The 27,308-nt window shown below is 43.3% G+C and overlaps 1 protein-coding gene across 1 annotated transcript in view; it reads left to right on the top strand.

The window, feature by feature from the left end:
• abch1 (ATP-binding cassette, sub-family H, member 1) overlaps nt 1-27,308 on the top strand; it is a gene marked incomplete at its 5' end in the record, with an annotated part of 47,246 nt that overhangs the window by 4,614 nt on the left and 15,324 nt on the right. The window contains 9 exons of the mRNA XM_084193314.1: nt 4,227-4,386; nt 8,212-8,366; nt 16,170-16,277; nt 17,332-17,425; nt 20,559-20,633; nt 21,828-22,008; nt 23,107-23,203; nt 23,523-23,691; nt 25,078-25,178. Coding sequence (XP_084049440.1) covers nt 4,227-4,386; nt 8,212-8,366; nt 16,170-16,277; nt 17,332-17,425; nt 20,559-20,633; nt 21,828-22,008; nt 23,107-23,203; nt 23,523-23,691; nt 25,078-25,178 — 1,140 coding nt within the window. The remainder of the gene's footprint in view (nt 1-4,226; nt 4,387-8,211; nt 8,367-16,169; nt 16,278-17,331; nt 17,426-20,558; nt 20,634-21,827; nt 22,009-23,106; nt 23,204-23,522; nt 23,692-25,077; nt 25,179-27,308) is intronic.

Below are 27,308 nucleotides of genomic sequence, written 5' to 3' on the forward strand. Positions count from 1 at the left end.
GTAAACACTCAGAGGAGTAGGGGGACAGGGTGGTAAACACTCAGAGAAGGAGGAGTAGGGAGACAGGGTGGTAAACACTCAGAGTAGGAGTAGGGAGACAGGGTGGTAAACACTCAGAGAAGGAGGAGTAGGGAGACAGGGTGGTAAACACTCAGAGAAGGAGGAGTAGGGAGACAGGGTGGTAAACACTCAGAGAAGGAGGAGTAGGGAGACAGGGGGGTAAACACTCAGAGAAGGAGGAGTAGGGAGACAGGGTGGTAAACACTCAGAGGAGTAGGGAGACAGGGTGGTAAACACTCAGAGAAGGAGGAGTAGGGAGACAGGGTGGTAAACACTCAGAGAAGGAGGAGTAGGGAGACAGGGTGGTAAACACTCAGAGAAGGAGGAGTAGGGAGACAGGGTGGTAAACACTCAGAGAAGGAGGAGTAGGGAGACAGGGTGGTAAACACTCAGAGGAGTAGGGGGACAGGGTGGTAAACACTCAGAGAAGGAGGAGTAGGGAGACAGGGTGGTAAACACTCAGAGAAGGAGGAGTAGGGAGACAGGGTGGTAAACACTCAGAGAAGGAGGAGTAGGGAGACAGGGTGGTAAACACTCAGAGAAGGAGGAGTAGGGAGACAGGGTGGTAAACACTCAGAGAAGGAGGAGTAGGGAGACAGGGTGGTAAACACTCAGAGGAGTAGGGGAACAGGGTGGTAAACACTCAGAGAAGGAGGAGTAGGGAGACAGGGTGGTAAACACTCAGAGAAGGAGGAGTAGGGAGACAGGGTGGTAAACACTCAGAGAAGGAGGAGTAGGGAGACAGGGTGGTAAACACTCAGAGAAGGAGGAGTAGGGAGACAGGGGGGTAAACACTCAGAGAAGGAGGAGTAGGGAGACAGGGTGGTAAACACTCAGAGAAGGAGGAGTAGGGAGACAGGGTGGTAAACACTCAGAGAAGGAGGAGTAGGGAGACAGGGGGGTAAACACTCAGAGAAGGAGGAGTAGGGAGACAGGGTGGTAAACACTCAGAGGAGTAGGGAGACAGGGTGGTAAACACTCAGAGAAGGAGGAGTAGGGAGACAGGGGGGTAAACACTCAGAGAAGGAGGAGTAGGGAGACAGGGTGGTAAACACTCAGAGAAGGAGGAGTAGGGAGACAGGGTGGTAAACACTCAGAGAAGGAGGAGTAGGGAGACAGGGTGGTAAACACTCAGAGAAGGAGGAGTAGGGAGACAGGGGGGTAAACACTCAGAGAAGGAGGAGTAGGGGGACAGGGTGGTAAACACTCAGAGGAGTAGGGAGACAGGGTGGTAAACACTCAGAGGAGTAGGGAGACAGGGTGGTAAACACTCAGAGGAGTAGGGAGACAGGGTGGTAAACACTCAGAGGAGTAGGGAGACAGGGTGGTAAACACTCAGAGGAGTAGGGAGACAGGGGGGTAAACACTCAGAGGAGTAGGGAGACAGGGTGGTAAACACTCAGAGGAGTAGGGAGACAGGGTGGTAAACACTCAGAGAAGGAGGAGTAGGGAGACAGGGTGGTAAACACTCAGAGAAGGAGGAGTAGGGAGACAGGGGGGTAAACACTCAGAGAAGGAGGAGTAGGGAGACAGGGTGGTAAACACTCAGAGAAGGAGGAGTAGGGAGACAGGGGGGTAAACACTCAGAGAAGGAGGAGTAGGGGGACAGGGTGGTAAACACTCAGAGGAGTAGGGAGACAGGGTGGTAAACACTCAGAGGAGTAGGGAGACAGGGTGGTAAACACTCAGAGGAGTAGGGAGACAGGGTGGTAAACACTCAGAGGAGTAGGGAGACAGGGGGGTAAACACTCAGAGGAGTAGGGAGACAGGGTGGTAAACACTCAGAGGAGTAGGGAGACAGGGTGGTAAACACTCAGAGAAGGAGGAGTAGGGAGACAGGGTGGTAAACACTCAGAGAAGGAGGAGTAGGGAGACAGGGGGGTAAACACTCAGAGAAGGAGGAGTAGGGAGACAGGGTGGTAAACACTCAGAGAAGGAGGAGTAGGGAGACAGGGTGGTAAACACTCAGAGAAGGAGGAGTAGGGAGACAGGGGGGTAAACACTCAGAGAAGGAGGAGTAGAAAGAGAATAATAGAAGAAATAGAGGAAGAAAATGTCAAAGAAAACCCAATAAAATAAATAGCTACAGTATTTAATGAAGAGCCTCTCGTTGGTGTTGAAACACCTTTTATTTATTTATCTCTTTCTTTCTCTTTCTCTTTCTCTCGCTCTCTTACTCTTTCTCTCTCTCCTCCTCTCTCTGTTTTTGTCTCTCTCTTTATTTCTCTTCCGTTTCTTTCTCTCTGTCCTCCCTCTCTCTCTCTCTCACACACACACACACACAAAGCCAACTTAACCAACTGCTTAATCAGCGTTATTCTGTGAGTTGAGTGGACTTCAAAAGAACAAAGAGTTGAGCTAATGTGTTAAAGTTAGTTTACTGAACTCTGCTCGAAGTGAGTTGCATTTGAACAAGCTTGTTTAGTAAAATTAGAAATTCATGTTTGCTCAAAACCACACCCATCATTACAATATTTCCCACCATGCTCTTGCAGGTTGATTTTCAGAATTGATTGTTTCAATACCTGTTTTTTATGTAGCATACATTGATTGGTTGATTAGTCTTATGCTACACAAACATAAATAACATAATACATTTTTCTAAACTAATCCAATCTGTTAGTAGTTGGACTTATTGCACCCAATACTGAGATGGCTGTTCCTGTTAAGATGATTCAGGTAGTCTCAATAATCAATCTTCCCTACCCCGGCAGTCATCCTCAGTGCAGGTTGCGGTTAATTAAAAGTTCCAGTTGTTGGATATCCTTACATTGGCTGGATTCCAATAGGAATTACACATCACTTTTCAAGCCAAGATAATATGATTTACAGGCTTGATGTGGCATGTAAACCAGGAGTTTCAGACAACTGTGTTAGGGTGTAACTTGGCCCTCATTGAAAGGCCTTATGATGTATGGCCATAAAGAGTAGAATTACAAAGATAGCATATTCACTTAGACAGTCACTTGGTGAAGGCACAGGAATGAAAGCCATTGAACAGGAATGAAAGCCATTCGACAACCATGTCTCTGTCACTAACAAATACAGTCATGGGTGGTAACTAGAATTCACTGGAAAAGGCAAGGCACACTGGGAAATATGCAAATAAGGTAGAATACATTCTCAGATTGAATTGTATGTTTACTGAACCTAAAATTTAAAGTTGAGTGAACATACAATTCAACTTGAGAATTTCTGTAGGGTCAGCCAATATGCCAAAATGTTGAGCAAACTCACAATCCTCTTGCAGCCTTACAAAAGTATGTTGAATCAACATATTTTTCTTTTTACAGTGCAGTACTGTTATTCTGTGTTGTATTTCTCCCCCCGATATGTCACAGTATAATTCACACTCTGCTTAAAACCTAATGATACTCTATACCTTCAAACTCAACTCTGGACCTCCAAGCCAGTTCCACTGCATTTTTTAATTGTTCTCCTCTAATTAGGGACTCATTTAGACCTGGGACACCAGGTCGGTGCAATTAATTATCAGGTAAAACAGAAAACCAGCAGGCTCCCGGACCTCGTAGGGTAAGAGTTGAATACCCCTGCTCTATACCTTACATGAAGTAGACAATGTAATTGGGTTCTTGCATATATAAATTACGTTTAACTTGGATTTCCACGTGAATCATGCATTGATGTCATTGGAAGCTTTATGCGATTTAAGATTCAGACAATACTGAGTAATACAGATATCAATACTATCATTATATCATACTATACCATCATACTATCATATCATACTATACTATCATACTATACTATCATACTATACTACCATACTATACTATCATACTATAATATCATACTATACTACCATACTATACTATCATACTATCATACTATACTATCATACTATACTATCATACTATACTATCATACAATACTATACTATTATACTATAATATCATGCTATACTATACTATCATGCTATACTATCATACTATACTATCATACTATACTATCATACTATCATATACTATACTATCATACTATCATATCATACTATACTATACTATCATATACTATACTATCATACTCTACTATCATACTATACTATCATACTATACTATACTATCATAGCATACTATCATACTGTAGCAATATGTATGCTTATGTGCATTTATTTTACCCCAAATGTTCTTCCTGTTATCTTGCAGCTACGGCCTGCTGGGTCCTAGTGGGTGTGGGAAGACCACACTGTTGAAATGTATTGTGGGAACACTGAAGATCTCCCGAGGGCACATCAGCGTGTTGGGGAAGCCACCCGCATTTCCTGGTCACCAGGTCCCTGGGAGGATGGTGGGGTACATGCCACAGGTAAACTGTTACCTTATAGGAACACTACATACCACAGGTAAACTGTTACCTTATAGGAACACTACATACCACAGGTAAACTGTTACCTTATAGGAACACTACATACCACAGGTAAACTGTTACCTTATAGGAACACTACATACCACAGGTAAACTGTTACCTTATAGGAACACTACATACCACAGGTAAACTGTTACCTTATAGGAACACTACATACCACAGGTAAACTGTTACCTTATAGGAACACTACATACCACAGGTAAACTGTTACCTTATAGGAACACTACATACCACAGGTAAACTGTTACCTTATAGGAACACTACATACCACAGGTAAACTGTTACCTTATAGGAACACTACATACCACAGGTAAACAGATCCACAGATGACGCAATCTCTATCGCACTCCACACTGCCCTCTCCCACCTGGACAAGAGGAACACCTATGTAAGAATGCTATTCATTGACTACAGCTCAGCGTTCAACACCATAGTGCCCTCCAAGCTCATCACTAAACTAAGGATCCTGGGACTAAACACCTCCCTCTGCAACTGGATCCTAGACTTCCTGACGGTCCGCCCCCAGGTGGTGAGGGTAGGCAACAACACATCCGCCACACTGACCCTCAACACGGGGGCCCCTCAGAGGTGCGTGCTCAGTCCCCTCATGTACTTCCTGTTCACCCACGACTGCGTGGCCGCGCACGACTCCAACACCATCATTAAGTTTGCTGACGACACAACGGTGGTTGGCCTGATCACCGATGACGTCAACAAGACAAAGGAGCTGATAATGGACTACAGGAAACGGAACGCCGAGCACGCCCCCATCCACATCGACGGGATTGTAGTGGAGCTGGTTGAAAGCTTCAAGTTCCTCAGTGTCCACATCACTAAGTAATTATCATGGTCCACACACACCAACACAGTCGTGAAGAGGGCACGACAACTCCTCTTCCCCCTCAGGAGGCTGAAAAGATTTAGCATGGGCCCTCAGATCCTCAAAAAGCTGTACAGCATTGAGAGCATTGTGACTTGCTGCATCATCACTTGGTATGGCAACTGCTTGGCCTCTGACCCCAAGGAACTACAGAGGGTAGTGCATACGGCCCAGTACATCACTGGGGTAGAGCTCCCTGCCATCCAGGACCTCTATACCAGGCGTTTTTTAGAGGAAGGCCCTAAAAATTATCAAAGACTCCAGCCACCCTAGTCATAGACTGTTCTCTCTGCTACCTCACGGCAAGCAGTACCGATGCACCAAGTCTGGAACAAACAGGACCCTGAACAGCTTCTAGCCCCAAGCCATAAGACTGCTAGTTAGTTAAATAGTTAACCAAATAGCTAAAGGGACTATCTGCATTGACCCTTTTTGCACTAACTCTTTTGACTCATCACACACTGCTGTTACTGTCTATTATCTATCTCACTGCCTAGTCACTTTATCCCTACTTACAGTTAAAGTCGGAAGTTTACATACACCTTAGCCAAATTCATTTAAACTCAGTTTTTCACAATTCCTGACATTTAATCCTAGTAAAAATTCCCTGTCTTAGGTCAGTTAGGTTCACCACTTTATTTTAAGAATGTGAAATGTCAGAATAATAGTAGCGAGAATTATTTATTTCAGCTTTTATTTCTTTCATCACATTCCCAGTGGGTCAGAAGTTTACATACACTCAATTAGTATTTGGTAGCATTGCCTTTAAATTGTTTAACTTGGGTCAAACGTTTTGGGTAGCCTTCCACAAGCTTCCCACAATAAATTGGGTGAATTTTGGCCCATTCCTCCTGACAGAGCTGGTGTAACTGAGTCAGGTTTGTAGGCCTCCTTGCTCGCACACGCTTTTTCAGTTCTGCCCACAAATTTCTATAGGATTGAGGTCAGGGCTTTGTGATGGCCACTCCAATACCTTGACTTTGTTGTCCTTAAGCCATTCCTTAAGCCACAACTTTGGAAGTATGCTTGGGGTAATTGTACATTTGGAAGAACCATTTGCGACCAAGCTTTAACTTCCTGACTGATGTCTTGAGATGTTGCTTCAATATATCCACATAATTTTCTTCCTCATGATGCCATCTATTTTGGGAAGTGCACCAGTCCCTCCTGCAGCAAAGCACCCCCACAGCATGATGCTGCCACCCACGTGCTTCATGGTTGGGATGGTGTTCTTCGACTTGCAAGCAACCCCCTTTTTCCTCCGAACATAACGATGGTCATTAAGGCCAAACAGTTCTATTTTTGTTTCATCAGGCCAGAGGACATTTCTCCAAAAAGTACGATCTTTGTCCCGATGTGCAATTGCAAACTGTAGTCTGGCTTTTCTATGGCAGTTTTGGAGTAGTGGCTTCTTCCTTGCTGAGCAGCCTTTCGGGTTATGTCGATATAGGACTCGTTTTACTGTGGATATAGATACTTTTGTACCTGTTTCCTCCAGCATCTTCACAAGGTCCTTTGCTGTTGTTCTGGGATTGATTTGCACTTTTCGCACCAAAGTACGTTCATCTCTAGGAGACAGCTGACAGCTGCGTGGTCCCATGGTGTTTATACTTGCGTACTATTGTTTGTACAGATGAACGTGGTACCTTCAGGCGTTTGGAAATTGCTCCCAAGGATGAACCAGACTTGTGGAGGTCTACAATGTTTTTTCTGAGGTCTTGGCTGATTTCTTTTGATTTTCCCATGATGTCAAGCAAAGAGGCACTGAGTTTGAAGGTAGGTCTTGAAATACATCCACAGGTACACCTCCAATTGACTCAAATGATGTCAATTAGCCTATCAGAAGCTTCTAAAGCCATGACATCATTTTCTGGAATTTTCCAAGCTGTTTAAAGGCACAGTCAACTTAGTGTATGTAAACTTCTGACCCACTGGAATTGTGATACAGTGAATTATAAGTGAAATAATCTGTCTGTAAACAATTGTTGAAAAAATTACTTGTGTCATGCACAAAGTAGATTTCCTAACCGACTTGCCAAAACTATAGTTTGTTAACAAGACATTTGTGGAGTGGTTGAAAAACAAGTTTTAATGACTAACCTAAGTGTATGTAAACTTCCGACTTCAACTGTATATGTGCATATCTACCTCAATTACCTCATACCCCTGCACATCGACTTGGTACTGGTACCCCGTGTATATAGCCAAGTTACGTTACTCATTGTGTATTTATTCCTCGTGTTATTATTTCTAAATGTTTCTCTCTGCGTTGTTGGGAAGGGCCCGTATGTAAGTATTTCACTGTTAGTCTACACCTGTTGTTTGCGAAGCATGTGACAAATAACATTTGATTTGATTTGACACGTGCACAAATGCACCTCAGTTCCAAATCGACTCCTAACCTTTAGGCGCTATCTAAGTGTATCGGCATGTGACTATAATTACCATGATGACATGTTAACATAACGTACTGGAGAACAACCCACAATTTGGGGCGGCAGGTAGCTTAGTGGTTAAGAGCGTTGTGCCAGTAACCGAAAGGTCGCTGGTTCTAATCCCTGAGCCGACCAGGTGAAAAAATCTGTTGATGTGCCCTTGAGCAAGGCACTTAACCCTAATTGCTCCTGTAAGTCACTCTGGATAAGAGCGTCTGCTAAATGACTTAATTTGTGTTTGTCTCTAAAACATTTTCTTGTCTATTTTCATTTTACATTGTATAGAAAACCTTTAGTGTTTTTTGTCTTTCTCACCTTTGTATTATGTTATTTGTTAAGCACTTTGAAATGTATCCTCTGCATCGTCTGTAAGAAATGTGCTATATAAATAAAGTTTGATTTGATATCAACACAACACATACCGTGACATAACATTGTGTTCCTCTTTAGGACCTGGCGTTGTACAACGAGTTTACCATCAGTGACACCCTGACGTTCTTCGGACGGATCCACGGCCTGTCATCTAAGGACACTCAGGCACGCATTAACTTCCTGGTGGACTTCCTGGACCTACCTCAGAAGAGCAAACTGGTCCGAAATCTCAGGTAACACAACCGTACACAGGGGTGTCTAGCATATGGCCCGCGAATTAATTTAATTGTTAATTTTTTTTTTTTTATTAGGGGGAAAACAATCTCAATAGACATTTTAAATAACAACAACTAACTATGTAGAAATGATAATGGACCTACATTTACAGTCTCTTCACTCTGTCCAGCTTGATAACAGTCATTTATAGTCTCTTCACTCTGTCCAGCTTGATAACAGTAATTTATAGTCTCTTCACTCTGTCCAGCGTGATAACAGTCATTTATAGTCTCTTCACTCTGTCCAGCTTGATAACAGTCATTTATAGTCTCTTCACTCTGTCCAGCTTGATAACAGTCATCTATAGTCTCTTCACTCTGTCCAGCGTGATAACAGTCATTTATAGTCTCTTCACTCTGTCCAGCGTGATAACAGTCATCTATAGTCTCTTCACTCTGTCCAGCTTGATAACAGTCATCTATAGTCTCTTCACTCTGTCCAGCGTGATAACAGTCATTTATAGTCTCTTCACTCTGTCCAGCTTGATAACAGTCATCTATAGTCTCTTCACTCTGTCCAGCGTGATAACAGTCATTTATAGTCTCTTCACTCTGTCCAGCTTGATAACAGTCATCTATAGTCTCTTCACTCTGTCCAGCGTGATAACAGTCATCTATAGTCTCTTCACTCTGTCCAGCGTGATAACAGTCATTTATAGTCTCTTCACTCTGTCCAGCTTGATAACAGTCATCTATAGTCTCTTCACTCTGTCCAGCGTGATAACAGTCATCTATAGTCTCTTCACTCTGTCCAGCTTGATAACAGTAATCTATAGTCTCTTTACTCTGTCCAGCTTGATAACAGTCATCTATAGTCTCTTCACTCTGTCCAGCGTGATAACAGTCATCTATAGTCTCTTCACTCTGTCCAGCTTGATAACAGTAATCTATAGTCTCTTTACTCTGTCCAGCTTGATAACAGTCATCTATAGTCTCTTCACTCTGTCCAGCGTGATAACAGTCATCTATAGTCTCTTCACTCTGTCCAGCTTGATAACAGTAATCTATAGTCTCTTTACTCTGTCCAGCTTGATAACAGTCATCTATAGTCTCTTCACTCTGTCCAGCGTGATAACAGTCATCTATAGTCTCTTCACTCTGTCCAGCGTGATAACAGTCATCTATAGTCTCTTCACTCTGTCCAGCTTGATAACGGTCATCTATAGTCTCTTCACTCTGTCCAGCTTGATAACAGTCATCTATAGTCTCTTCACTAAGTCCAGCTTGATAACAGTCATCTATAGTCTCTTCACTCTATCCAGCTTGATAACAGTCATTTATAGTCTCTTCACTAAGTCCAGCTTGATAACAGTCATTTATAGTCTCTTCACTCTGTCCAGCGTGATAACAGTCATTTATAGTCTCTTCACTCTGTCCAGCGTGATAACAGTCATTTATAGTCTCTTCACTAAGTCCAGCTTGATAACAGTCATCTATAGTCTCTTCACTCTGTCCAGCGTGATAACAGTCATCTATAGTCTCTTCACTCTGTCCAGCTTGATAACAGTCATCTATAGTCTCTTCACTCTGTCCAGCGTGATAACAGTCATCTATAGTCTCTTCACTCTGTCCAGCTTGATAACAGTCATCTATAGTCTCTTCACTCTGTCCAGCGTGATAACAGTCATCTATAGTCTCTTCACTCTGTCCAGCTTGATAACAGTCATCTATAGTCTCTTCACTCTGTCCAGCTTGATAACAGTCATTTATAGTCTCTTCACTCTGTCCAGCGTGATAACAGTCATCTATAGTCTCTTCACTCTGTCCAGCTTGATAACAGTCATTTATAGTCTCTTCACTCTGTCCAGCGTGATAACAGTCATCTATAGTCTCTTCACTCTGTCCAGCTTGATAACAGTCATTTATAGTCTCTTCACTCTGTCCAGCTTGATAACAGTCATCGATAGTCTCTTCACTCTGTCCAGCTTGATAACAGTCATTTATAGTCTCTTCACTCTGTCCAGCTTGATAACAGTCATCTATAGTCTCTTCACTAAGTCCAGCTTGATAACAGTCATCTATAGTCTCTTCACTCTGTCCAGCGTGATAACAGTCATCTATAGTCTCTTCACTCTGTCCAGCTTGATAACAGTCATCTATAGTCTCTTCACTCTGTCCAGCATGATAACGGTCATTTATAGTCTCTTCACTAAGTCCAGCTTGATAACAGTCATCTATAGTCTCTTCACTCTGTCCAGCTTGCTAACAGTTATCGAAACGGAAGCTACACAGTCAGGGTGCATAACAAATTCAAAAAGTGATGGATAAAGGACTATATATTTTTTTATGTTGACGTTAAGGAAATATAATACATTTTAAATGCATCCCTCAGGACCTCTGTGAAGAGCGAATGCGACCTGCAAGATGTTATGGTCCACATTAATTTGCCGTGGATAGTTTCCCCTTGCCCATGACAAGGAGAGGTTAAATACAGAAGCCGTGACCCATGTACTCATTATGGAGATGGTTTGGAGTCATCAGTGCTGTCCCCAGAACACACACACACACCTTTGTGGGTTAATGGGTTAGTGGGTCTCAATCGCCTCCCTCTCTTCTAACTGGCATTGGTCCATTATTACATCATGTCCACAAAACCATGTGACCTGTGCCTAGAGACTATGGCTGAGTCCCCAATTGCACCCTATTCCCTATACACTATTGCACTAGTATATCCCATTTGGATCTGGGGACAACGTAGGCTACAACCAGGGCTAAGATAGATAGAAAGAGAAGGAAACGGTTTCCCTGTTACATCCCTGTTAGTGAGCATTTCTCCTTTTTCTGTTTGTGTCACGGGCTTCTGTCAAAATGCTGTGGAGTCAGCCCGCCCTGTCTGAAACGGTGGCTAATTACCATACATTTAGGTGGGGGTGCATATAACCATAGTATTACAGTGTTATTGATTTGATGTATTTAATAATCATCATAAAAATGTATTCAACTTCTATTTGACCATTTAATTAACACAATTCAACCGCACAAGGTGATACATTATATTAATGCATTTGATGTGATTCACAATGTTGCATCTTATATGGCTGTCAAATAAAGCAGAACCAACAGCTTTCAGTCCCAGTATCCTTCCCATGTCCAGAATATTGGCCCGAATGACTGTACAGAAGCAAGGCCTCCAGAGAAATGTGTCTTAACTAACTCAGCAAAAATGTCATAGTGTAATTGGCCCTTGAACCTGTGTGAAAACACTGGTGTGGCCTCCGGCTCTCGGCATCCCCCCTTGTACCTCACAAGGACCCAGTGCTGCCCTGTAGTAGAATAAACACTAAGGCTGAGTCTCAAATGGCACCCTGTTCCCTATAATATAGTGCACTACTTTTGACCAGAGCCCTCTGGGCCAAGTTCAAAACTAGTGTGCTATCTAGGAAATTTGAGACGCATACTAAACATTCAAGTTACCTCAGTCGAAGCTCACCGGACTTCCAAGCAACAGAAACGATTTACCTTTCAGTTTCAGAAAGTGGAAAATAGGCTAGGTATGATGAGCTCTCTACCTGCCCTGTTTCTGTCTCTCTCTCGCTCTCTCTCTGTGCCCTGTTTCTGTTCAACTCTCTCTCTCTCTCTCTACATGCCCTGTTTGTTTGTCCACCTCTCTCTCCCTTTCTCTACATGCCCTGTTTGTTTGTCCACCTCTCTCCCTCTCTCCCTTTATTATGTATATATACAGTGTTGTAACGATGTGCAAATAGTTAAAGTACAAAAGGGGAAATAAATAAATATGGATTGTATTTACAATGGTGTTTGTTCTTCACTGGTTGCCCTTTTCTTGTGGCAACAGGTCACAAATCTTGCTGCTGTGATGGCACACTGTGGTATTTCACCCAGTAGATATGGGAGTTTATCAAAATTGGGTTTGTTTTTGAATTCTTTGTGGATATGTGTAATCTGAGGGAAATATGTCTCTAATATGGTCATACATTTGGCAGGAAGTTAGGAAGTGCAGCTCAGTTTCCACCTCATTTTGTGGGCAGTGTGCACATAACCTGTCTTCTCTTGAGAGCAGGTCTGCCTACAGCGGCCTTTCTCAATAGCAAGGCTATGCTCACTGAGTCTGTACATAGTCAGGTATTATGCCTCTGTGTACTCTCTGTTTAGGACCAAATATCATTCTAGTTTGCTCAGTTTATTTTGTTAATTCTTTGTGTGTCAAGTAATCATCTTTTTGTTTTCTCATGATTTGGTTGGGTCTAATTGTGTTGCTATCCTGGGGCTCGGTGGAGTCTGTTTGTGTTTGTGAACAGAGCCCAAGGACCAGCTTGCTTAGGGGACTCTTCTCCAGGTACATCTCTCTGTAGGTGATGGCGTTGTTATGGAAGGTTTGGGAATCGCTTCCTTTTAGGTGGTTGTAGAATTTAACGGCTCTTTTCTGGATTTTGATAATTAGCGGGTATCGGCCTAATTCTGCTCTGCATTCATTATTTGGTGTTTTACGTTGTACACAAATAATATTTTTGCAGAATTCTGCATGCAGAGTCTCAATTTGGTGTTTGTCCCATTTTGTGAATTCTTGGTTGGTGAGTTGTCTACTTGAACAGATTTACTGTCAGGGCCCATGTCTGACAGAATTGGGCAGAAGATCTAGGTGCTGCTGTAGGCCCTCCTTGGTTGGGGACAGAAGCACCAGATCATCAGCAAACAGTAGACATTTGACTTCTGATTCTAGTAGGGTGAGGCCGGGTGCTGCAGACTGTTCTAGTGCCCTCGCCAATTTGTTTATATATTTGTTGAAGAGGGTGGGGCTTAAGCTGCATCCCTGTCTCACCCCACGGCCCTGTGGAACGAAATGAGTGTGTTTTTTGCCAATATTTTACGCACACTTGTTGTTTGTGTACATGGATTTTATAATGTCGTATGTTTTTCCCCCAACACCACTTTCCATCAATTTGTATAGCAGACCCTCATGCCAAATTGAGTCAAAAGCTTTTTTGAAATCAACAAAGTATGAGAAGACTTTGCCTTTGTTTTGTTTTGTTTGTTTGTCAATTAGGGTGTGCAGGGTGAATACGCTGTATTGTCACGATCGTTCATGAACGAGAAGGACCAAGGCGCAGCGTGATATGCATTCATATTTATTTCACGAATAAACGCACAACCAAAACAACAAACGAAACGTGACGTCCAAGGTAGACAAATAACATACCTCAAACTGAACAAGATCCCACAACTGACTGGTGCCAAAAGGCTGCCTAAGTATGGTCCCCAATCAGAGACAACGAGCTACAGCTGCCTCTGATTGGGAACCAACCTGGCCAGTTTTCCTGCCTGTGTTGTGGGATTTTGTTGTGTTCCTGTTTAGGCTTGTGTGTTAGCCCTTTGGACCGTCACGGTTAAGTTTGTTATTTTGGTTACTGTGTTGTGTGTTTATTATTTAAATAAACATGTACGCCTTTCACGCTGCACCTTGGTCCGACCCGTTTCTTAAATTTATCATTGTTGTTAATTTTGTTTGGTTTTCTGTTTGACATTTTTAGATTTAATAGGGAAGCTGAGAGGTTAAATATACTGTTTAGGTTTTCTACTGCCAAGTTTACACCTTCACTATTACAGTGAAACGTTTTGTCCAGGAAGTTGTCTACAAGGGATTGAATTTGTTGTTGCCTAATTGTTTTTTGGTAGGTTTCCACACTACTTTCCTTCCATCTATAGCATATCTTAATATTATTCAGTTCCTTTGGCTTTGATGCCTCATGATTGAGTATTCAAGTAGACTGTGATTTTGCTGTGATCTGATAGGGGTGTCAGTGGGCTGACTGTGAACGCTCTGAGAAACTCTGGGTTGAGGTCAGTGATAAAGTAGTCTACAGTACCTCTGCCAAGAGATGAGCTATAGGTGTACCTACCATAGGAGTCCCCTTAAAGCCTACCAAAGCCTACCATTGACTATGTAAATACCCAGCTTGCAACAGAGCTGCAGGAGTTGTGACCCGTTTTTGTTGGTTATGTTTTCATAGTTGTGCCTAGTGGGGCGTATATGGGAGTGAATGCTGTCACCTCCAGGTATGTGTTTGTCCCCCTTTGTGCTGAGGGTGTCAGGTTCTTGTCCAGTTCTGGCATTTAGGTCACAACAGACTAGTACATGTCCCTGGGTCTGGAAATGATTGATTTCCCCCTCCAGGGTGGAGAAGCTGTCTTCATTAAAGTATGGGGATTCTAGTGGGAGGATATAGATAGCACACAGGAGGACATTTTTCTCTGTTGATATCATATCCTTTTGAATTTCTAGCCAAATGTATAATGTTCCTGTTTTGATTACTTTAATAGAGTGAGTTAGGTCTGCTTTATACCAAATTAGCATACCCCCTGAGTCGCTTCCCTGTTTCACACCTGGTAGTTTGGTGGATGGAACTACCAGCTCTCTGTAACCTAGAGGGCAACCAGTGGGTCCATCTCCTCTATATCATGTTTCTTGTAGGATGACAGTGTCTGTATTTCTGGTGGACCTGGTCCTAAAGGCTGTTCATGTCCAGGGTGGAGTGGTGGGCCAGGTAAACATTTCGTTTTGAGGCACAGTCACGGGAAATACTTGCGTTTACCTGCTGTATGGTAGCAGGGTGGAAGTCTTGTCGTGGTAGCAGGGTGGAGATAACCACTTGTGCGTTGGGGAAAGTAGAATAAGCTTTTTCAATCACTCCCTTGAGTGCTGTGGCCACCCTTTCCCGCTGTGCTCTCAGGTCATTTGTGCCTGTGTGTATTATTACGTGGCTGGGTGATCCTAGTCGGTCCTCAGACAGAAGGTCTAGGGCGCGCTGGGTGTTTGGACACCAGAGTTTAGACACTGTGTTTGTAAAAAAGTTAATTTTCTTGTATATACTTCCCGTTTGAGTAAAGAAGGAGTACAATCTGTGGCTTGTGTATGTCCTCAGTGGGTGCGGGGGGGTTGTCAGGAGGGCTATCAGGGTGGCTGACGGGGGTGGGCGGGGGACGGGGGACGTGCTCAGAGGGGGTGGGATCCCCTGGGCTTGGGGTTCTTCATTTGTTTGTCCGGCTGTGATGTCGAGGCTATGGTCAGGGTCTAGGATGGACTGTTCTGCTGCGGTGTCGAGACTTTGGCCAGGATCTGAGGTGGGCTGTTCTGCTTGCTTCTCTGCGGGGGTGGCCAGCTCTCTAATGGGTTGTTCTCTGTCACCCGTCATCGTTCTCACCTTCTCCTCCAGCACTCTGATCCTCTCCTCTAGTGCTCTGTTCTTCTCCTGCTCTTTCTCCTGTTGATGTTGTCTCACCACAGTCCAGAGTGCAGACATGTCTCTCTCCACCTCCAGCTCTCTGGGTCTGGTTGAGGGGGTGTTGTTGAGCTGGACAATTTTTTGTGCTGACCTGCTGTTCCAGCTCCACCTGCCTTACCTCCAGCTGGGTGAATCTATCCTTCATTTCGATGAGGGAGTAGTCCTCTGTGCTGGGAGGTTGACTTTCCGCTTGGGGTTGCTCGTCTGTGGGGTTGTATAATGAAGAGGTCTGGTCTGACACGCTTGTGGCGGGGGTATCTTTCTCAAGAGAGAGCTTATCCCATTCTCTCATCGGAACAGGCAGGTTAGTCTTGAAGGGTTTCTCTGCCTTGCCAGCCCAGCTAACACACACACTGCATTACACTGAGAGGCAAACCAGTGAGGGTGATGCAAGTCAAACAATGGCAGCTCAATGGAGCAGATAAATAACAGAGTATATCAGGTGTGTTTATGGAACGTGTGTTTGTGTGTGTGTGTGTGTGTGTGTGTGTGTGTGTGTGTGTGTGTGTGTGTGTGTTTACAGCGGAGGGCAGAAACGGAGGGTTTCTCTAGGAGCGGCCTTACTTCAAAACCCCCAGTTATTGATTCTGGATGAACCCACAGTCGGGGTGGACCCTGTGCTGAGAGCCAAGTATGTATTGACCACACACACACACACACACACACACACACACACACACACACACACACACACACACACACCCTTCTACAACAATTCACCTGCTTCACATTTCCCCCATTTACATCCAATATAATGAATCTCATATACAATCTTAAGATAACATAGCAGTTTATGAACAACACTCTCGCTCAAACACTCATAAACCTGTCAAATACAACTCTCTGCCCCCCATTACAGAAACCATATTGTCTCTCATTCAGAATGAGTGTATAAGTCCTGTTGGAAGTATCTGGGTGTGTAATCTAATTGTGTAATAGTACCAGTGCTCTGTTACAAAGCCCAGCCAAATCAGAGTCTAGCCAGGGTAATCCCAGGCAGGTCATAAGATTAAAGGTGTGTCCCAAATAGCACCCTATACCCTTCATAGTGCACTACCAGGGCCCATATCAGCACATTGTTAGGTTATTCTTTGTGTGACAGGTGGTTCGCCCGAACCGCACTCGTGTGATGAGTAACCTTGATTAGGACCTTGAGACTTGTGTTAGCTCCCCGAGCTAATGCCTAGGCTTTAGCTCAGTGGGATACACACAGTGTTGTTGTGCACTAGATGATCACATTTGCACACTTTCTCTTTGTATCTCTACTACTCCAGGTACGGTAGCGCCATGTCCCAAATCGCACATTACCTATATAGTGCAATACGTTTTATTTTAATGATTTTATTGGGTTTTATCACACAAGAATGTCATAGGTTCTTATCACAGGGTTACAACAGTACTGTACTTTGGAATATAATCAATAAGAAACATGAAAAATCCAATCATATGTTCAGTAATCACACCACAGTACAATACTATAATGCATTTAAAATATCCATACTGTAAACAACATTATCCTATAATATCAAACCCATTCTGTATCCCATCTGGTGATAAATGGCTGGTCTGGACACATCAGCCTTATAGTGCAATACTTAAGTAGTGCACTTTATAGGGAATAGGGTGCCATTTGGGACTCCCAATAGGATGTTGCCCTTAAACTGAGTTGTGTCATGTCCCTGTAGGATCTGGCAGCATCTAGTAGATATTGTGAAAACTGGAAAAGTGTCGGTCGTCATCACCACTCACTACATAGAGGAGGCCAGGCAAGCCAATGTGGTAAGACACACACACACACACACACACACACACACACACACTGTCCTTTTGTTAAATGCTCCTCTGTGAACGCTGTGCCTTGTTTATCTGTTGACAAGAGGAAAAGGGGAAACACAGCCCAACTGACCGTCACTCCATAAATACTTTATGAGCAGGCATTTATGAGGTCCCCTCCACTGAGAAACAATGGGTCCTTTGATAGTTCCTCTAGTTCTTCTGTGTGTCACCTTTTTAGAAAGGGGGGGGGAGAGGTGGACTATGGGTCTGCGTGTGTGTATCACAGCGTCAATGGTCTGGTTGGCTTGTCTTCAATCAGAACACACTTCCAGTTATATGGCCCCATGTACTCCATCAGACTGGCAGTATTCACTCCCTATCCTGGCTGGTTCAAAGTCTAACGCCTAGGGAGCTACTGCTCTGTAAATCTACAGATTAGGTTACTGTAAAACCTTTTTCCCCGGTTTTCCTCTGAGATGATGTTTGCTTCTGAACAGCCTTTTTCCTCAGTGAGGAAATGAAATGTGAAAGAGCGGTGAAGGGAACAAACATGAAGGATGTAGCACTGAGTGGATGTGTTGGTCCTGTACCACACGGACAATTAACTACTGTCTTTACATGCCATATGTTTTCATATCTTCTTAGAGCTTCATTTGAGCAAACATTGGTTGTTTGAGATCCATATGTGTGCTCGTAATATACTCCTAACAGATTCATGAGCCGATTCATGATCAGATTCATAAGCAGGTCAAAATAAACATACAGTAAGAATATACAGTAGATTGTCTGTAAAGAACTGTTAAGATGTGAATATGTACAGAAAACCAAAGGACGAAGTCTTTTACAGTATATCTGGTTATGTGCCACTATGCGCCCTGGTCAAAAGTAGTGCACTAAATAGGGAATTGGGTGCCATTTGGGATGCACAATAGATATAGATTACCTTTGCCCCCCATAGAACTGTATCAATAGGTAATTTTTACATTTACATCTTAGTCATTTAGCAGATGCTCTTAACCAGAGCGACGGATCAGATCTCACTTCTCTATTGTTGCCAGTTCCAACATCATGCTTGGCCACTAAGGCAGAAGTGAAAGTAGTGTGAAGTGGATAGTACTGAATTCTCCTTTTAGCTTCTCACACTCAAAAAATATATTTATTCGAAACACACTGATAAGACTCTCTCTACGTTCCAAATGGCACCATATTATTGTTATAGTGCACTACTTTTGACCAGGACCCATAGGGCTCTTGTCAAAAGTAGTGCACTATATAGGGAATAGGGTGCCATTTGGAACACAGGTTCCTTGTACCACATGTGTAATGTATTCTAAATGCATTTAGAGCACCATCTATCACAACAAAGTGTGTTATAGTCTACAGTACTACCTCTGTGTTATATACATCCATAAGGACTCATGACTTCATAATAAACACCTTATTGATCATCAGTTTGTCAATGGCTGTCAGCGTCTGGGTGAAGTGGTGAAACGGAATCAGGCGCAGGACACAGAACTGAGCAAAGTATGGCTTTACTAAACACAAAGTAAACAATAGCAAACCCTCCACACAGGAAGAGCAAAAACAACAGCTCAACAGACGACGTAACAACGAACAATCACGCACAAACCCAGGAGGGAAAACAGAGGTAATATAGGGAAACCAATAAGCCTAATGAGTAACAGGTGTGAATAATACAGACAGGACTAGTGTGACACAGAAACATGGATCGGTGGCAGCTAGTACTCCGGTGACGACGAACGCCGAAGCCTGCCCGAGCAAGGAGGAGGGGCAGCTTCGGCTGTATCCGTGACAATGGCCCAATGCAGATAACAAAATCAGCAAATACTTCATTAGACCTAATATTTTCGATATAAACCGGCGAGAATAATCAAACAAAAATTGATAACTGAGCTATCAGATCATAATTTAACTCTGATTGCAAGAAAGCTTACAAAAAACAGAGATTCAATTTAAATAATTGTGACATAATAACAACAATGCTCACTAATCTAAAAAGAAAAGTATACTAAGACAATTACATGTAAGACAAAGAGAAAGAATAACCCACCTTGGGAAAATGACACCCTGTGGTAAAATCAGGGTCCAATAAAAAGAAAGAGAGACAGAGAGAAAGAAAGCACTAAACTGGACTACATGTTGACAGACTGCTGTTCAGAGGGCTGAGTAAAAACTGGACTACATGTTGACAGACTGCTGTTCAGAGGGCTGAGTAAAAACTGGACTACATGTTGACAGACTGCTGTTCAGAGGGCTGAGTAAAAACTGGACTACATGTTGACAGACTGCTGTTCAGAGGGCTGAGTAAAAACTGGACTACATGTTGACAGGCTGCTGTTCAGAGGGCTGAGTAAAAACTGGACTACATGTTGACAGACTGCTGTTCAGAGGGCTGAGTAAAAACTGGACTACATGTTGACAGACTGCTGTTCAGAGGGCTGAGTAAAAACTGGACTACATGTTGACAGTCTGCTGTTCAGAGGGCTGAGAAACAAGGTAATCTCACAGCTAAGAAAATCAAAAGCCAACTTCATAAATGAGGCGAAATTTGATTGTAAACACATTTGGAAAAACAGACAGTTTAACAGGAAAGACACATTTAAGGGAGATATACAACTGAAAGGTGATGGAAGATTGATGGAGGATAGCGACTCTATAGCCACTATTTTAACAATGTCTTTATTCAGTCTGTACTAGATCTGGGGCAAAAGTTTACAGTGAGCGAGTTGTGTATCACCCAATGTGATGACTTTTTAACAATGTTTGATATGATTCCAACTACTGAGGTGGCAAAATACTTAACTAGGCCCCTGTCTCAGTAGCTACATGGCTGCAGTGTTCACAGAGAGAGAAAACAAACCAGGACAAAGGTGACATGATGACTGGCCCTGAGCCAAGCCTTCACCACAGGACGTTAATGATATAATTATACTGTGAGCCAGAGATCTCTGTCACACTAAAACCCATCCTCACCTTTCACACTAAAACCTGTCCTACAGGCACATTTATGACTAAGGCTATTTCTTAATTAATCTTTCCTTGATTCCTCGCATCCTCTCTCCTTGCCTCCTTCCTCAAAACTCCAGAATGACCCTGCTGTTTCCTATCTCTCCAGGTGGGTCTGATGAGGAATGGCCGACTGTTGGCCGAGGGACTTCCAGAAGCCATGATGAAACAGCACAATGCACCGGTGAGTACCCTACAACGGAGTTGACAGCCAACAGAGTTGAGGTCGACCATTGCTGTTGGCTAATAGTGTGGTCAGCTGTTTGAAATGGTAACGATGGTGACTACTAACAATGTTGACCACTGACCGTTTTAACCTTGGACTGTTTGACTGTAACTGTGTTGATGACTGACTGTTTTAACCCTGGACTGTGTTGTCTTTGTGTACAGTTGACTTTTCTGCCTGTTAACAGTAGCCCTTTATCACCACTAGACAACAGTCCTGTTAACAGTAGCCCTTTATCACCACTAGACAACAGTCCTGTTAACAGTAGCCCTTTATCACCACTAGACAACAGTCCTGTTAACAGTAGCCCTTTATCACCACTAGACAACAGTCCTGTTAACAGTAGCCCTTTATCACCACTAGACAACAGTCCTGTTAACAGTAGCCCTTTATCACCACTAGACAACAGTCCTGTTAACAGTAGCCCTTTATCACCGCTAGACAACAGTCCTGTTAACAGTAGCCCTTTATCACCACTAGACAACAGTCCTGTTAACAGTAGCCCTTTATCACCACTAGACAACAGTCCTGTTAACAGTAGCCCTTTATCACCGCTAGACAACAGTCCTGTTAACAGTAGCCCTTTATCACCACTAGACAACAGTCCTGTTAACAGTAGCCCTTTATCACCGCTAGACAACAGTCCTGTTAACAGTAGCCCTTTATCACCACTAGACAACAGTCCTGTTAACAGTAGCCCTTTATCACCACTAGACAACAGTCCTGTTAACAGTAGCCCTTTATCACCACTAGACAACAGTCCTGTTAACAGTAGCCCTTTATCACCACTAGACAACAGTCCTGTTAACAGTAGCCCTTTATCACCACTAGACAACAGTCCTGTTAACAGTAGCCCTTTATCACCACTAGACAACAGTCCTGTTAACAGTAGCCCTTTATCACCACTAGACAACAGTCCTGTTAACAGTAGCCGACATTGACCCTATTGCTTCGCCTACCATCCACCCACCCACTGCAGACTCTGGAGAAAGCTTTCCTACAGCTGTGTGAGATGTCCGACTGTGTTGACTGCTTTGTGTGTTGACTGCTTTCTGTGTTGACCAGTGATCATATAAACCCTTGACTGTGTTATCAGTGTGTTCAATTGACTGTGTTGTCTATTTCCCCTGCTGCCCCATCCACCCACTGCAGACCCTGGAGAAAGCCTTCCTGCAGCTGTGTGAGACCTCAGACCAGGTGAGCTCCAAACACAGCACCTCGCCTCAGGGCGGGGTCCTAGAGAGCAGCCAATCATTCGAGAGCAGCCGGGACGAGAGTCAACCAATCCTGGGAGCCGGACCGGGACCAGTAGAAGAGCTGCCCAAATATTCAGGTAAATGTAGGGTTGTATGGACACTACACTGTATATACTCAGGTAAATGTAGGGTTGTATGGACACTACACTGTATATATTCAGGTAAATGTAGGGTTGTATGGACACTACACTGTATATATTCAGGTAAATGTAGGGTTGTATGGACACTACACTGTATATATTCAGGTAAATGTAGGGTTGTATGGACACTACACTGTATATATTCAGGTAAATGTAGGGTTGTATGGACACTACACTGTATATATTCAGGTAAATGTAGGGTTGTATGGACACTACACTGTATATATTCAGGTAAATGTAGGGTTGTATAGACACTACACTGTATATATTCAGGTAAATGTAGGGTTGTATGGACACTACACTGTATATATTCAGGTAAATGTAGGGTTGTATGGACACTACACTGTATATACTCAGGTAAATGTAGGGTTGTATAGACAGTACACTGTATATACTCAGGTAAATGTAGGGTTGTATAGACACTACACTGTATATACTCAGGTAAATGTAGGGTTGTATGGACACTACACTGTATATATTCAGGTAAATGTAGGGTTGTATGGACACTACACTGTATATACTCAGGTAAATGTAGGGTTGTATGGACACTACACTGTATATACTCAGGTAAATGTAGGGTTGTATAGACACTACACTGTATATACTCAGGTAAATGTAGGGTTGTATAGACACTACACTGTATATACTCAGGTAAATGTAGGGTTGTATGGACACTACACTGTATATATTCAGGTAAATGTAGGGTTGTATGGACACCACTGTATATATTCAGGTAAATGTAGGGTTGTATTGACACTACACTGTATATATTCAGGTAAATGTAGGGTTGTATGGACACTACACTGTATATATTCAGGTAAATGTAGGGTTGTATGGACACTACACTGTATATATTCAGGTAAATGTAGGGTTGTATAGACAGTACACTGTATATACTCAGGTTAAATCTAGGGTTGTATGAACACTGCAAAAGTAGCTCAACGATTTGTATGTTGTGATGGCATGGAATAATTTACTGTAGACGAACATCGCTGAACATTGCTGCTAAAACTAAAACTGTGTGTGTGTGTGTAGTGGACTGGAAGGTACGAGTCAGGCATGTGATGCCAAAGTGGAGGAACATCGCAGCTCTGATTATCAAGACCACAGTGAGGATGAAGAGGATGCCCGGGTGAGGAGGATGATGGTGGTGGTGAGGATGGTGATGGTGGTGGTGAGGATGAAGGGTGGTGGGGGTGAGGATGAAGGGTGGGGATGGTGGTGGTGAGGATGAAGGGTGGTGGTGGTGAGGATAGAGGGTGGTGATGGTGGTGGTGAGGATGAAGGGTGGTGGGGGTGAGGATGAAGGGTGGTGATGGTGGTGGTGATGGTGAGGATGATAATGATTATAATGAGGATGAAGAGGAGGAGGCAGAGGATGCTGATGAAGGGAGTAGTAGTAGAATGAGCATGAAAGATAGTATTTGAACCAATGTCTGGTATCTGCCCAGGTCTCTGTGTTTCCAGTTCCTGCTGCCAGTCATCCAGATCTCTCTGATGTGTCTGTGTATCGGAGGAGACCCCAAAGGAATACAGGTGGCTGTGGTCAACAATGAGACCTCCTCCAGCTCCTTCAGCCAATCCCTGCTCTCCTTCCTGGACAACTCCAGTGTGCAACAGGTACTGGACCAATCAACTGGGTGGCATTCATTAGTGCAAAGCATTTTGCAACGGAAAAGGAAAAACAGGTGTTTCTTATTGGACAAGTTCAGGTAGTCCGTCCCTGTTTCAGTCTGGAGGCAAACTAAATGTCTGTTTGTTAGTTATTAAGGGGTCAGATGGAGTTTGTTGTGGAGGGGAGGGGCACGACCTAAAAGAGGAAGTAACCAGAGTTGCACTCTACACTCCCTGTTTACCTCGAGGTGGCTGGTTTCACTTCTGCTCTGCTCTTTATTTTTCTAAGAACACGTTCATGTGCTGTGTGTCTGTTTGAAATATGTCAAGCAAAAGCACTTTCAGAGCTAACTCCATAATTCACCTTTTGAAAGGAATTGTGTGTTTTGTTATTACAGTTCGCTGAAACAGTTTGAGTATCTACCACTGTCCTCCTGGTCAAAACCCAGTGAGCAAAATTATGTCTAAAAGACGTATAGAGTACCACATTATGAGTCATAATACCTAGCTGTCAAACAGGGAAATGGTTCCAATCGTTTTTCCTCCATTCATTTTTCCCTTAGGGAATTTTAGAAACACTTAGAATAAGGGCTGTGTTTCATGTAGGCTTACCCTGACGTGACGTTTTGTTAACTGTGTAAATCTTTTTAGGACAAGGTGACTCAATATTTTAGCCTTGCTTTTTTTCTTGCTTTGACTGTGATATATGGCTGTTTATCTACCTTAGTTGAATGCATTGACTGAAAGTCTCTGGATAAGAGCGTCTACCTAAATTACCAAAATGTAAATCTGAACATGAACACTTGCAAAGCATGCTGGGTATAATTCTAATGCACTCCGCCCCCAAAAAATACAAAATTTGGTTGGTCCGAACCTGACCAAATCTTAACCAATCATAGATGTCTATGTTTCCCAAGGTTGGAAAGCACAGTACAGTAGAGTACAGGACAGTACACTTTTTTTTACAGTACACTTTTTTTGGGCCAAATCAAGGCTGGACAGGATGTCTGTGGACGTTGAAATTAAGGCCGGTACAGAGGTCACCAGAAAACGACGTCTGTGGTCGATGAAATCAAAGCCAGGGCGGACAGACCAAATTTCAACGTCTTTTCAACATCAATGGACATAGGCATTGGACAGTGCTCACTGGGACGTAGTGCACTAGATGGAGGAATAGGGTGTCACACTGTCCTCCTGGTCAAAAGTAGTGCACTAGATGGACCAATAGGGTGTAATTTAAGACCTAGCCATAGTCACTGAGGGTGGCCCCTGTCCCTCCCTGCCCTAGGTGAACCTGTCCCATAGTCACTGAGGGTGTCCCCTGTCCCTCCCTGCCCTAGGTGAACCTGTCCCATAGTCACTGAGGGTGTCCCCTGTCCCTCCCTGCCCTAGGTGAACCTGTCCCACGCCGAGGCTTTTGCAGGGGCCTATAACGGAGAGTACTGGGGCGTCATCGGGTTTGGAAAGAATTTCACCAGCTACCTGACCAAGAGGTGAGCCCTACCTCTGGACCTGTCTCTTGTCTTGTCTCATCTTCTCCCCTTGTTCTTTTGTTCTGTTCTCCTCTCTTCTGTTCTCCTCTCTTCTGTTCTCCTCTCCTCTGTTCTCCTCTCCTCTGTTCTCCTCTCTTCTGTTCTCCTCTCTTCTGTTCTCCTCTCTTCTGTTCTCCTCTCTTCTGTTCTCCTCTCTTCTGTTCTGTTCTCCTCTCTTCTGTTACCTTCTGTTCTGTTCTCCTCTCTTCTGTTCTGTTCTCTTCTCTTCTGTTCTCTTCTCCCCTTGTTCTTCTTCCCTTCTTCTTCTCTTATGTTCTTCTCTTCTGTTCTCCTCTCTTCTGATCTCTTCTCTTCTCTTCTCTTCTCTTCTCTTCTGTTCTCATCTCTTCTGTTCTCATCTCTTCTGTTCTCCTCTCTTCTGTTCTCTTCTCTTCTGTTCTCTTCTGTTCTCATCTCTTCTGTTCTCCTCTCTTCTGTTCTCTTCTCTTCTGTTCTCCTCTCTTCTGTTCTCCTCTCTTCTGTTCTCTTCTCTTCTCCTCTCTTCTCTTCTGTTCTCCTCTCTTCTGTTCTCTTCTCTTCTGTTCTCTTCTGTTCTCATCTCTTCTGTTCTCCTCTCTTCTGTTCTCCTCTCTTCTGTTCTCCTCTCTTCTGTTCTCCTCTCTTCTGTTCTCTTCTCCTCTCTTCTCTTCTCTTCTCCTCTCTTCTCTTCTCTTCTCTTCTCTTCTCTTCTCTTCTCTTCTCTTCTGTTCTCTTCTCTTCTGTTCTCCTCTCTTCTGTTCTCTTCTCTTCTGTTCTCCTCTCTTCTGTTCTCCTCTCCTCTGTTCTCCTCTCTTCTGTTCTCCTCTCTTCTGTTCTCTTCTCTTCTCTTCTCCTCTATTCTCTTCTCTTCTCTTCTCTTCTCTTCTCTTCTCTTCTCTTCTCTTCTCTTCTCTTCTATTCTATTCTCTTCTCTTCTCTTCTCTTCTCTTCTCTTCTCTTCTCTTCTCTTCTCTTCTCTTCTCTTCTCTTCTCTTCTCTTCTCTTCTCTTCTCTTCTCTTCTGTTCTCTTCTCTTCTCTTCTGTTCTCCTCTCTTCTGTTCTCCTCTCTTCTGTTCTCTTCTCTTCTCTTCTCCTCTATTCTCTTCTCTTCTCTTCTCTTCTCTTCTCTTCTCTTCTCTTCTATTCTATTCTCTTCTCTTCTCTTCTCTTCTCTTCTCTTCTCTTCTCTTCTCTTCTCTTCTCTTCTCTTCTCTTCTCTTCTCTTCTCTTCTCTTCTGTTCTCTTCTCTTCTGTTCTCCTCTCTTCTGTTCTCCTCTCTTCTGTTCTCCTCTCTTCTGTTCTCCTCTCTTCTGTTCTCCTCTCTTCTGTTCTCTTCTCTTCTGTTCTCCTCTCTTCTGTTCTCCTCTCCTCTGTTCTCCTCTCTTCTGTTCTCCTCTCCTCTCCTCTTCTCTTTTAAACACTGTCAATAACCAGGTTTCCATCCACAGTTTTTATGTGAGTAAAGTCATACCGTATATTTTTTTTTATTAAAGAATGTATCATGACGGTTGTGATGGAAACAGTTAGTTCCGGTACAATTCTATAAATGCTGACAGATCATTTGTTCATTCGACATGGTGGGACCTTTTTGTGTCGGTAAAATGCGCAAATATTGATATAATAACCATCAATAAGAAGTCAACTTGGAGCCACGCGATGACATGTAGTGTGGTCCTCCCACTACGACTCAGGAAAGCATGCAGTTTATTAGGCTAGAGATGAAATAAGTTATGATGAACTTCACAGGGTGGTGAAAGTGCAAGGTGATGAGCTTGATGGTCCTCTCCAATAAATATCTAGGGTCTTATTCTGGTGACATGATGATCGATGCTTAACTGCCGTTTGACAAATACAAATATTCTTGCTCTTATCCATAATAATGTCATAATGTAGACTAGCCAACCCACACATCCTACCCACTCTGTATCTGGGAGCTGTTGGCTAGAGCGCACGTGCCAAGACCAGAGGAGGCACATTTGCGATTTAACGCAACAGTTTTTGTGACAAAACTATTGGTAAAGTTGAAAATTCGATGGAAACGCATTGAACTTTTAGATTAATTTTCAGTACATGAAAACTACATAATCATGGACTGACTTTTATCCACAACAA

Source organism: Coregonus lavaretus (assembly GCF_964263955.1).
Source record: "Coregonus lavaretus genome assembly, contig: HAP1_SCAFFOLD_231, whole genome shotgun sequence".
Lineage (NCBI taxonomy): Eukaryota > Metazoa > Chordata > Actinopteri > Salmoniformes > Salmonidae > Coregonus > Coregonus lavaretus.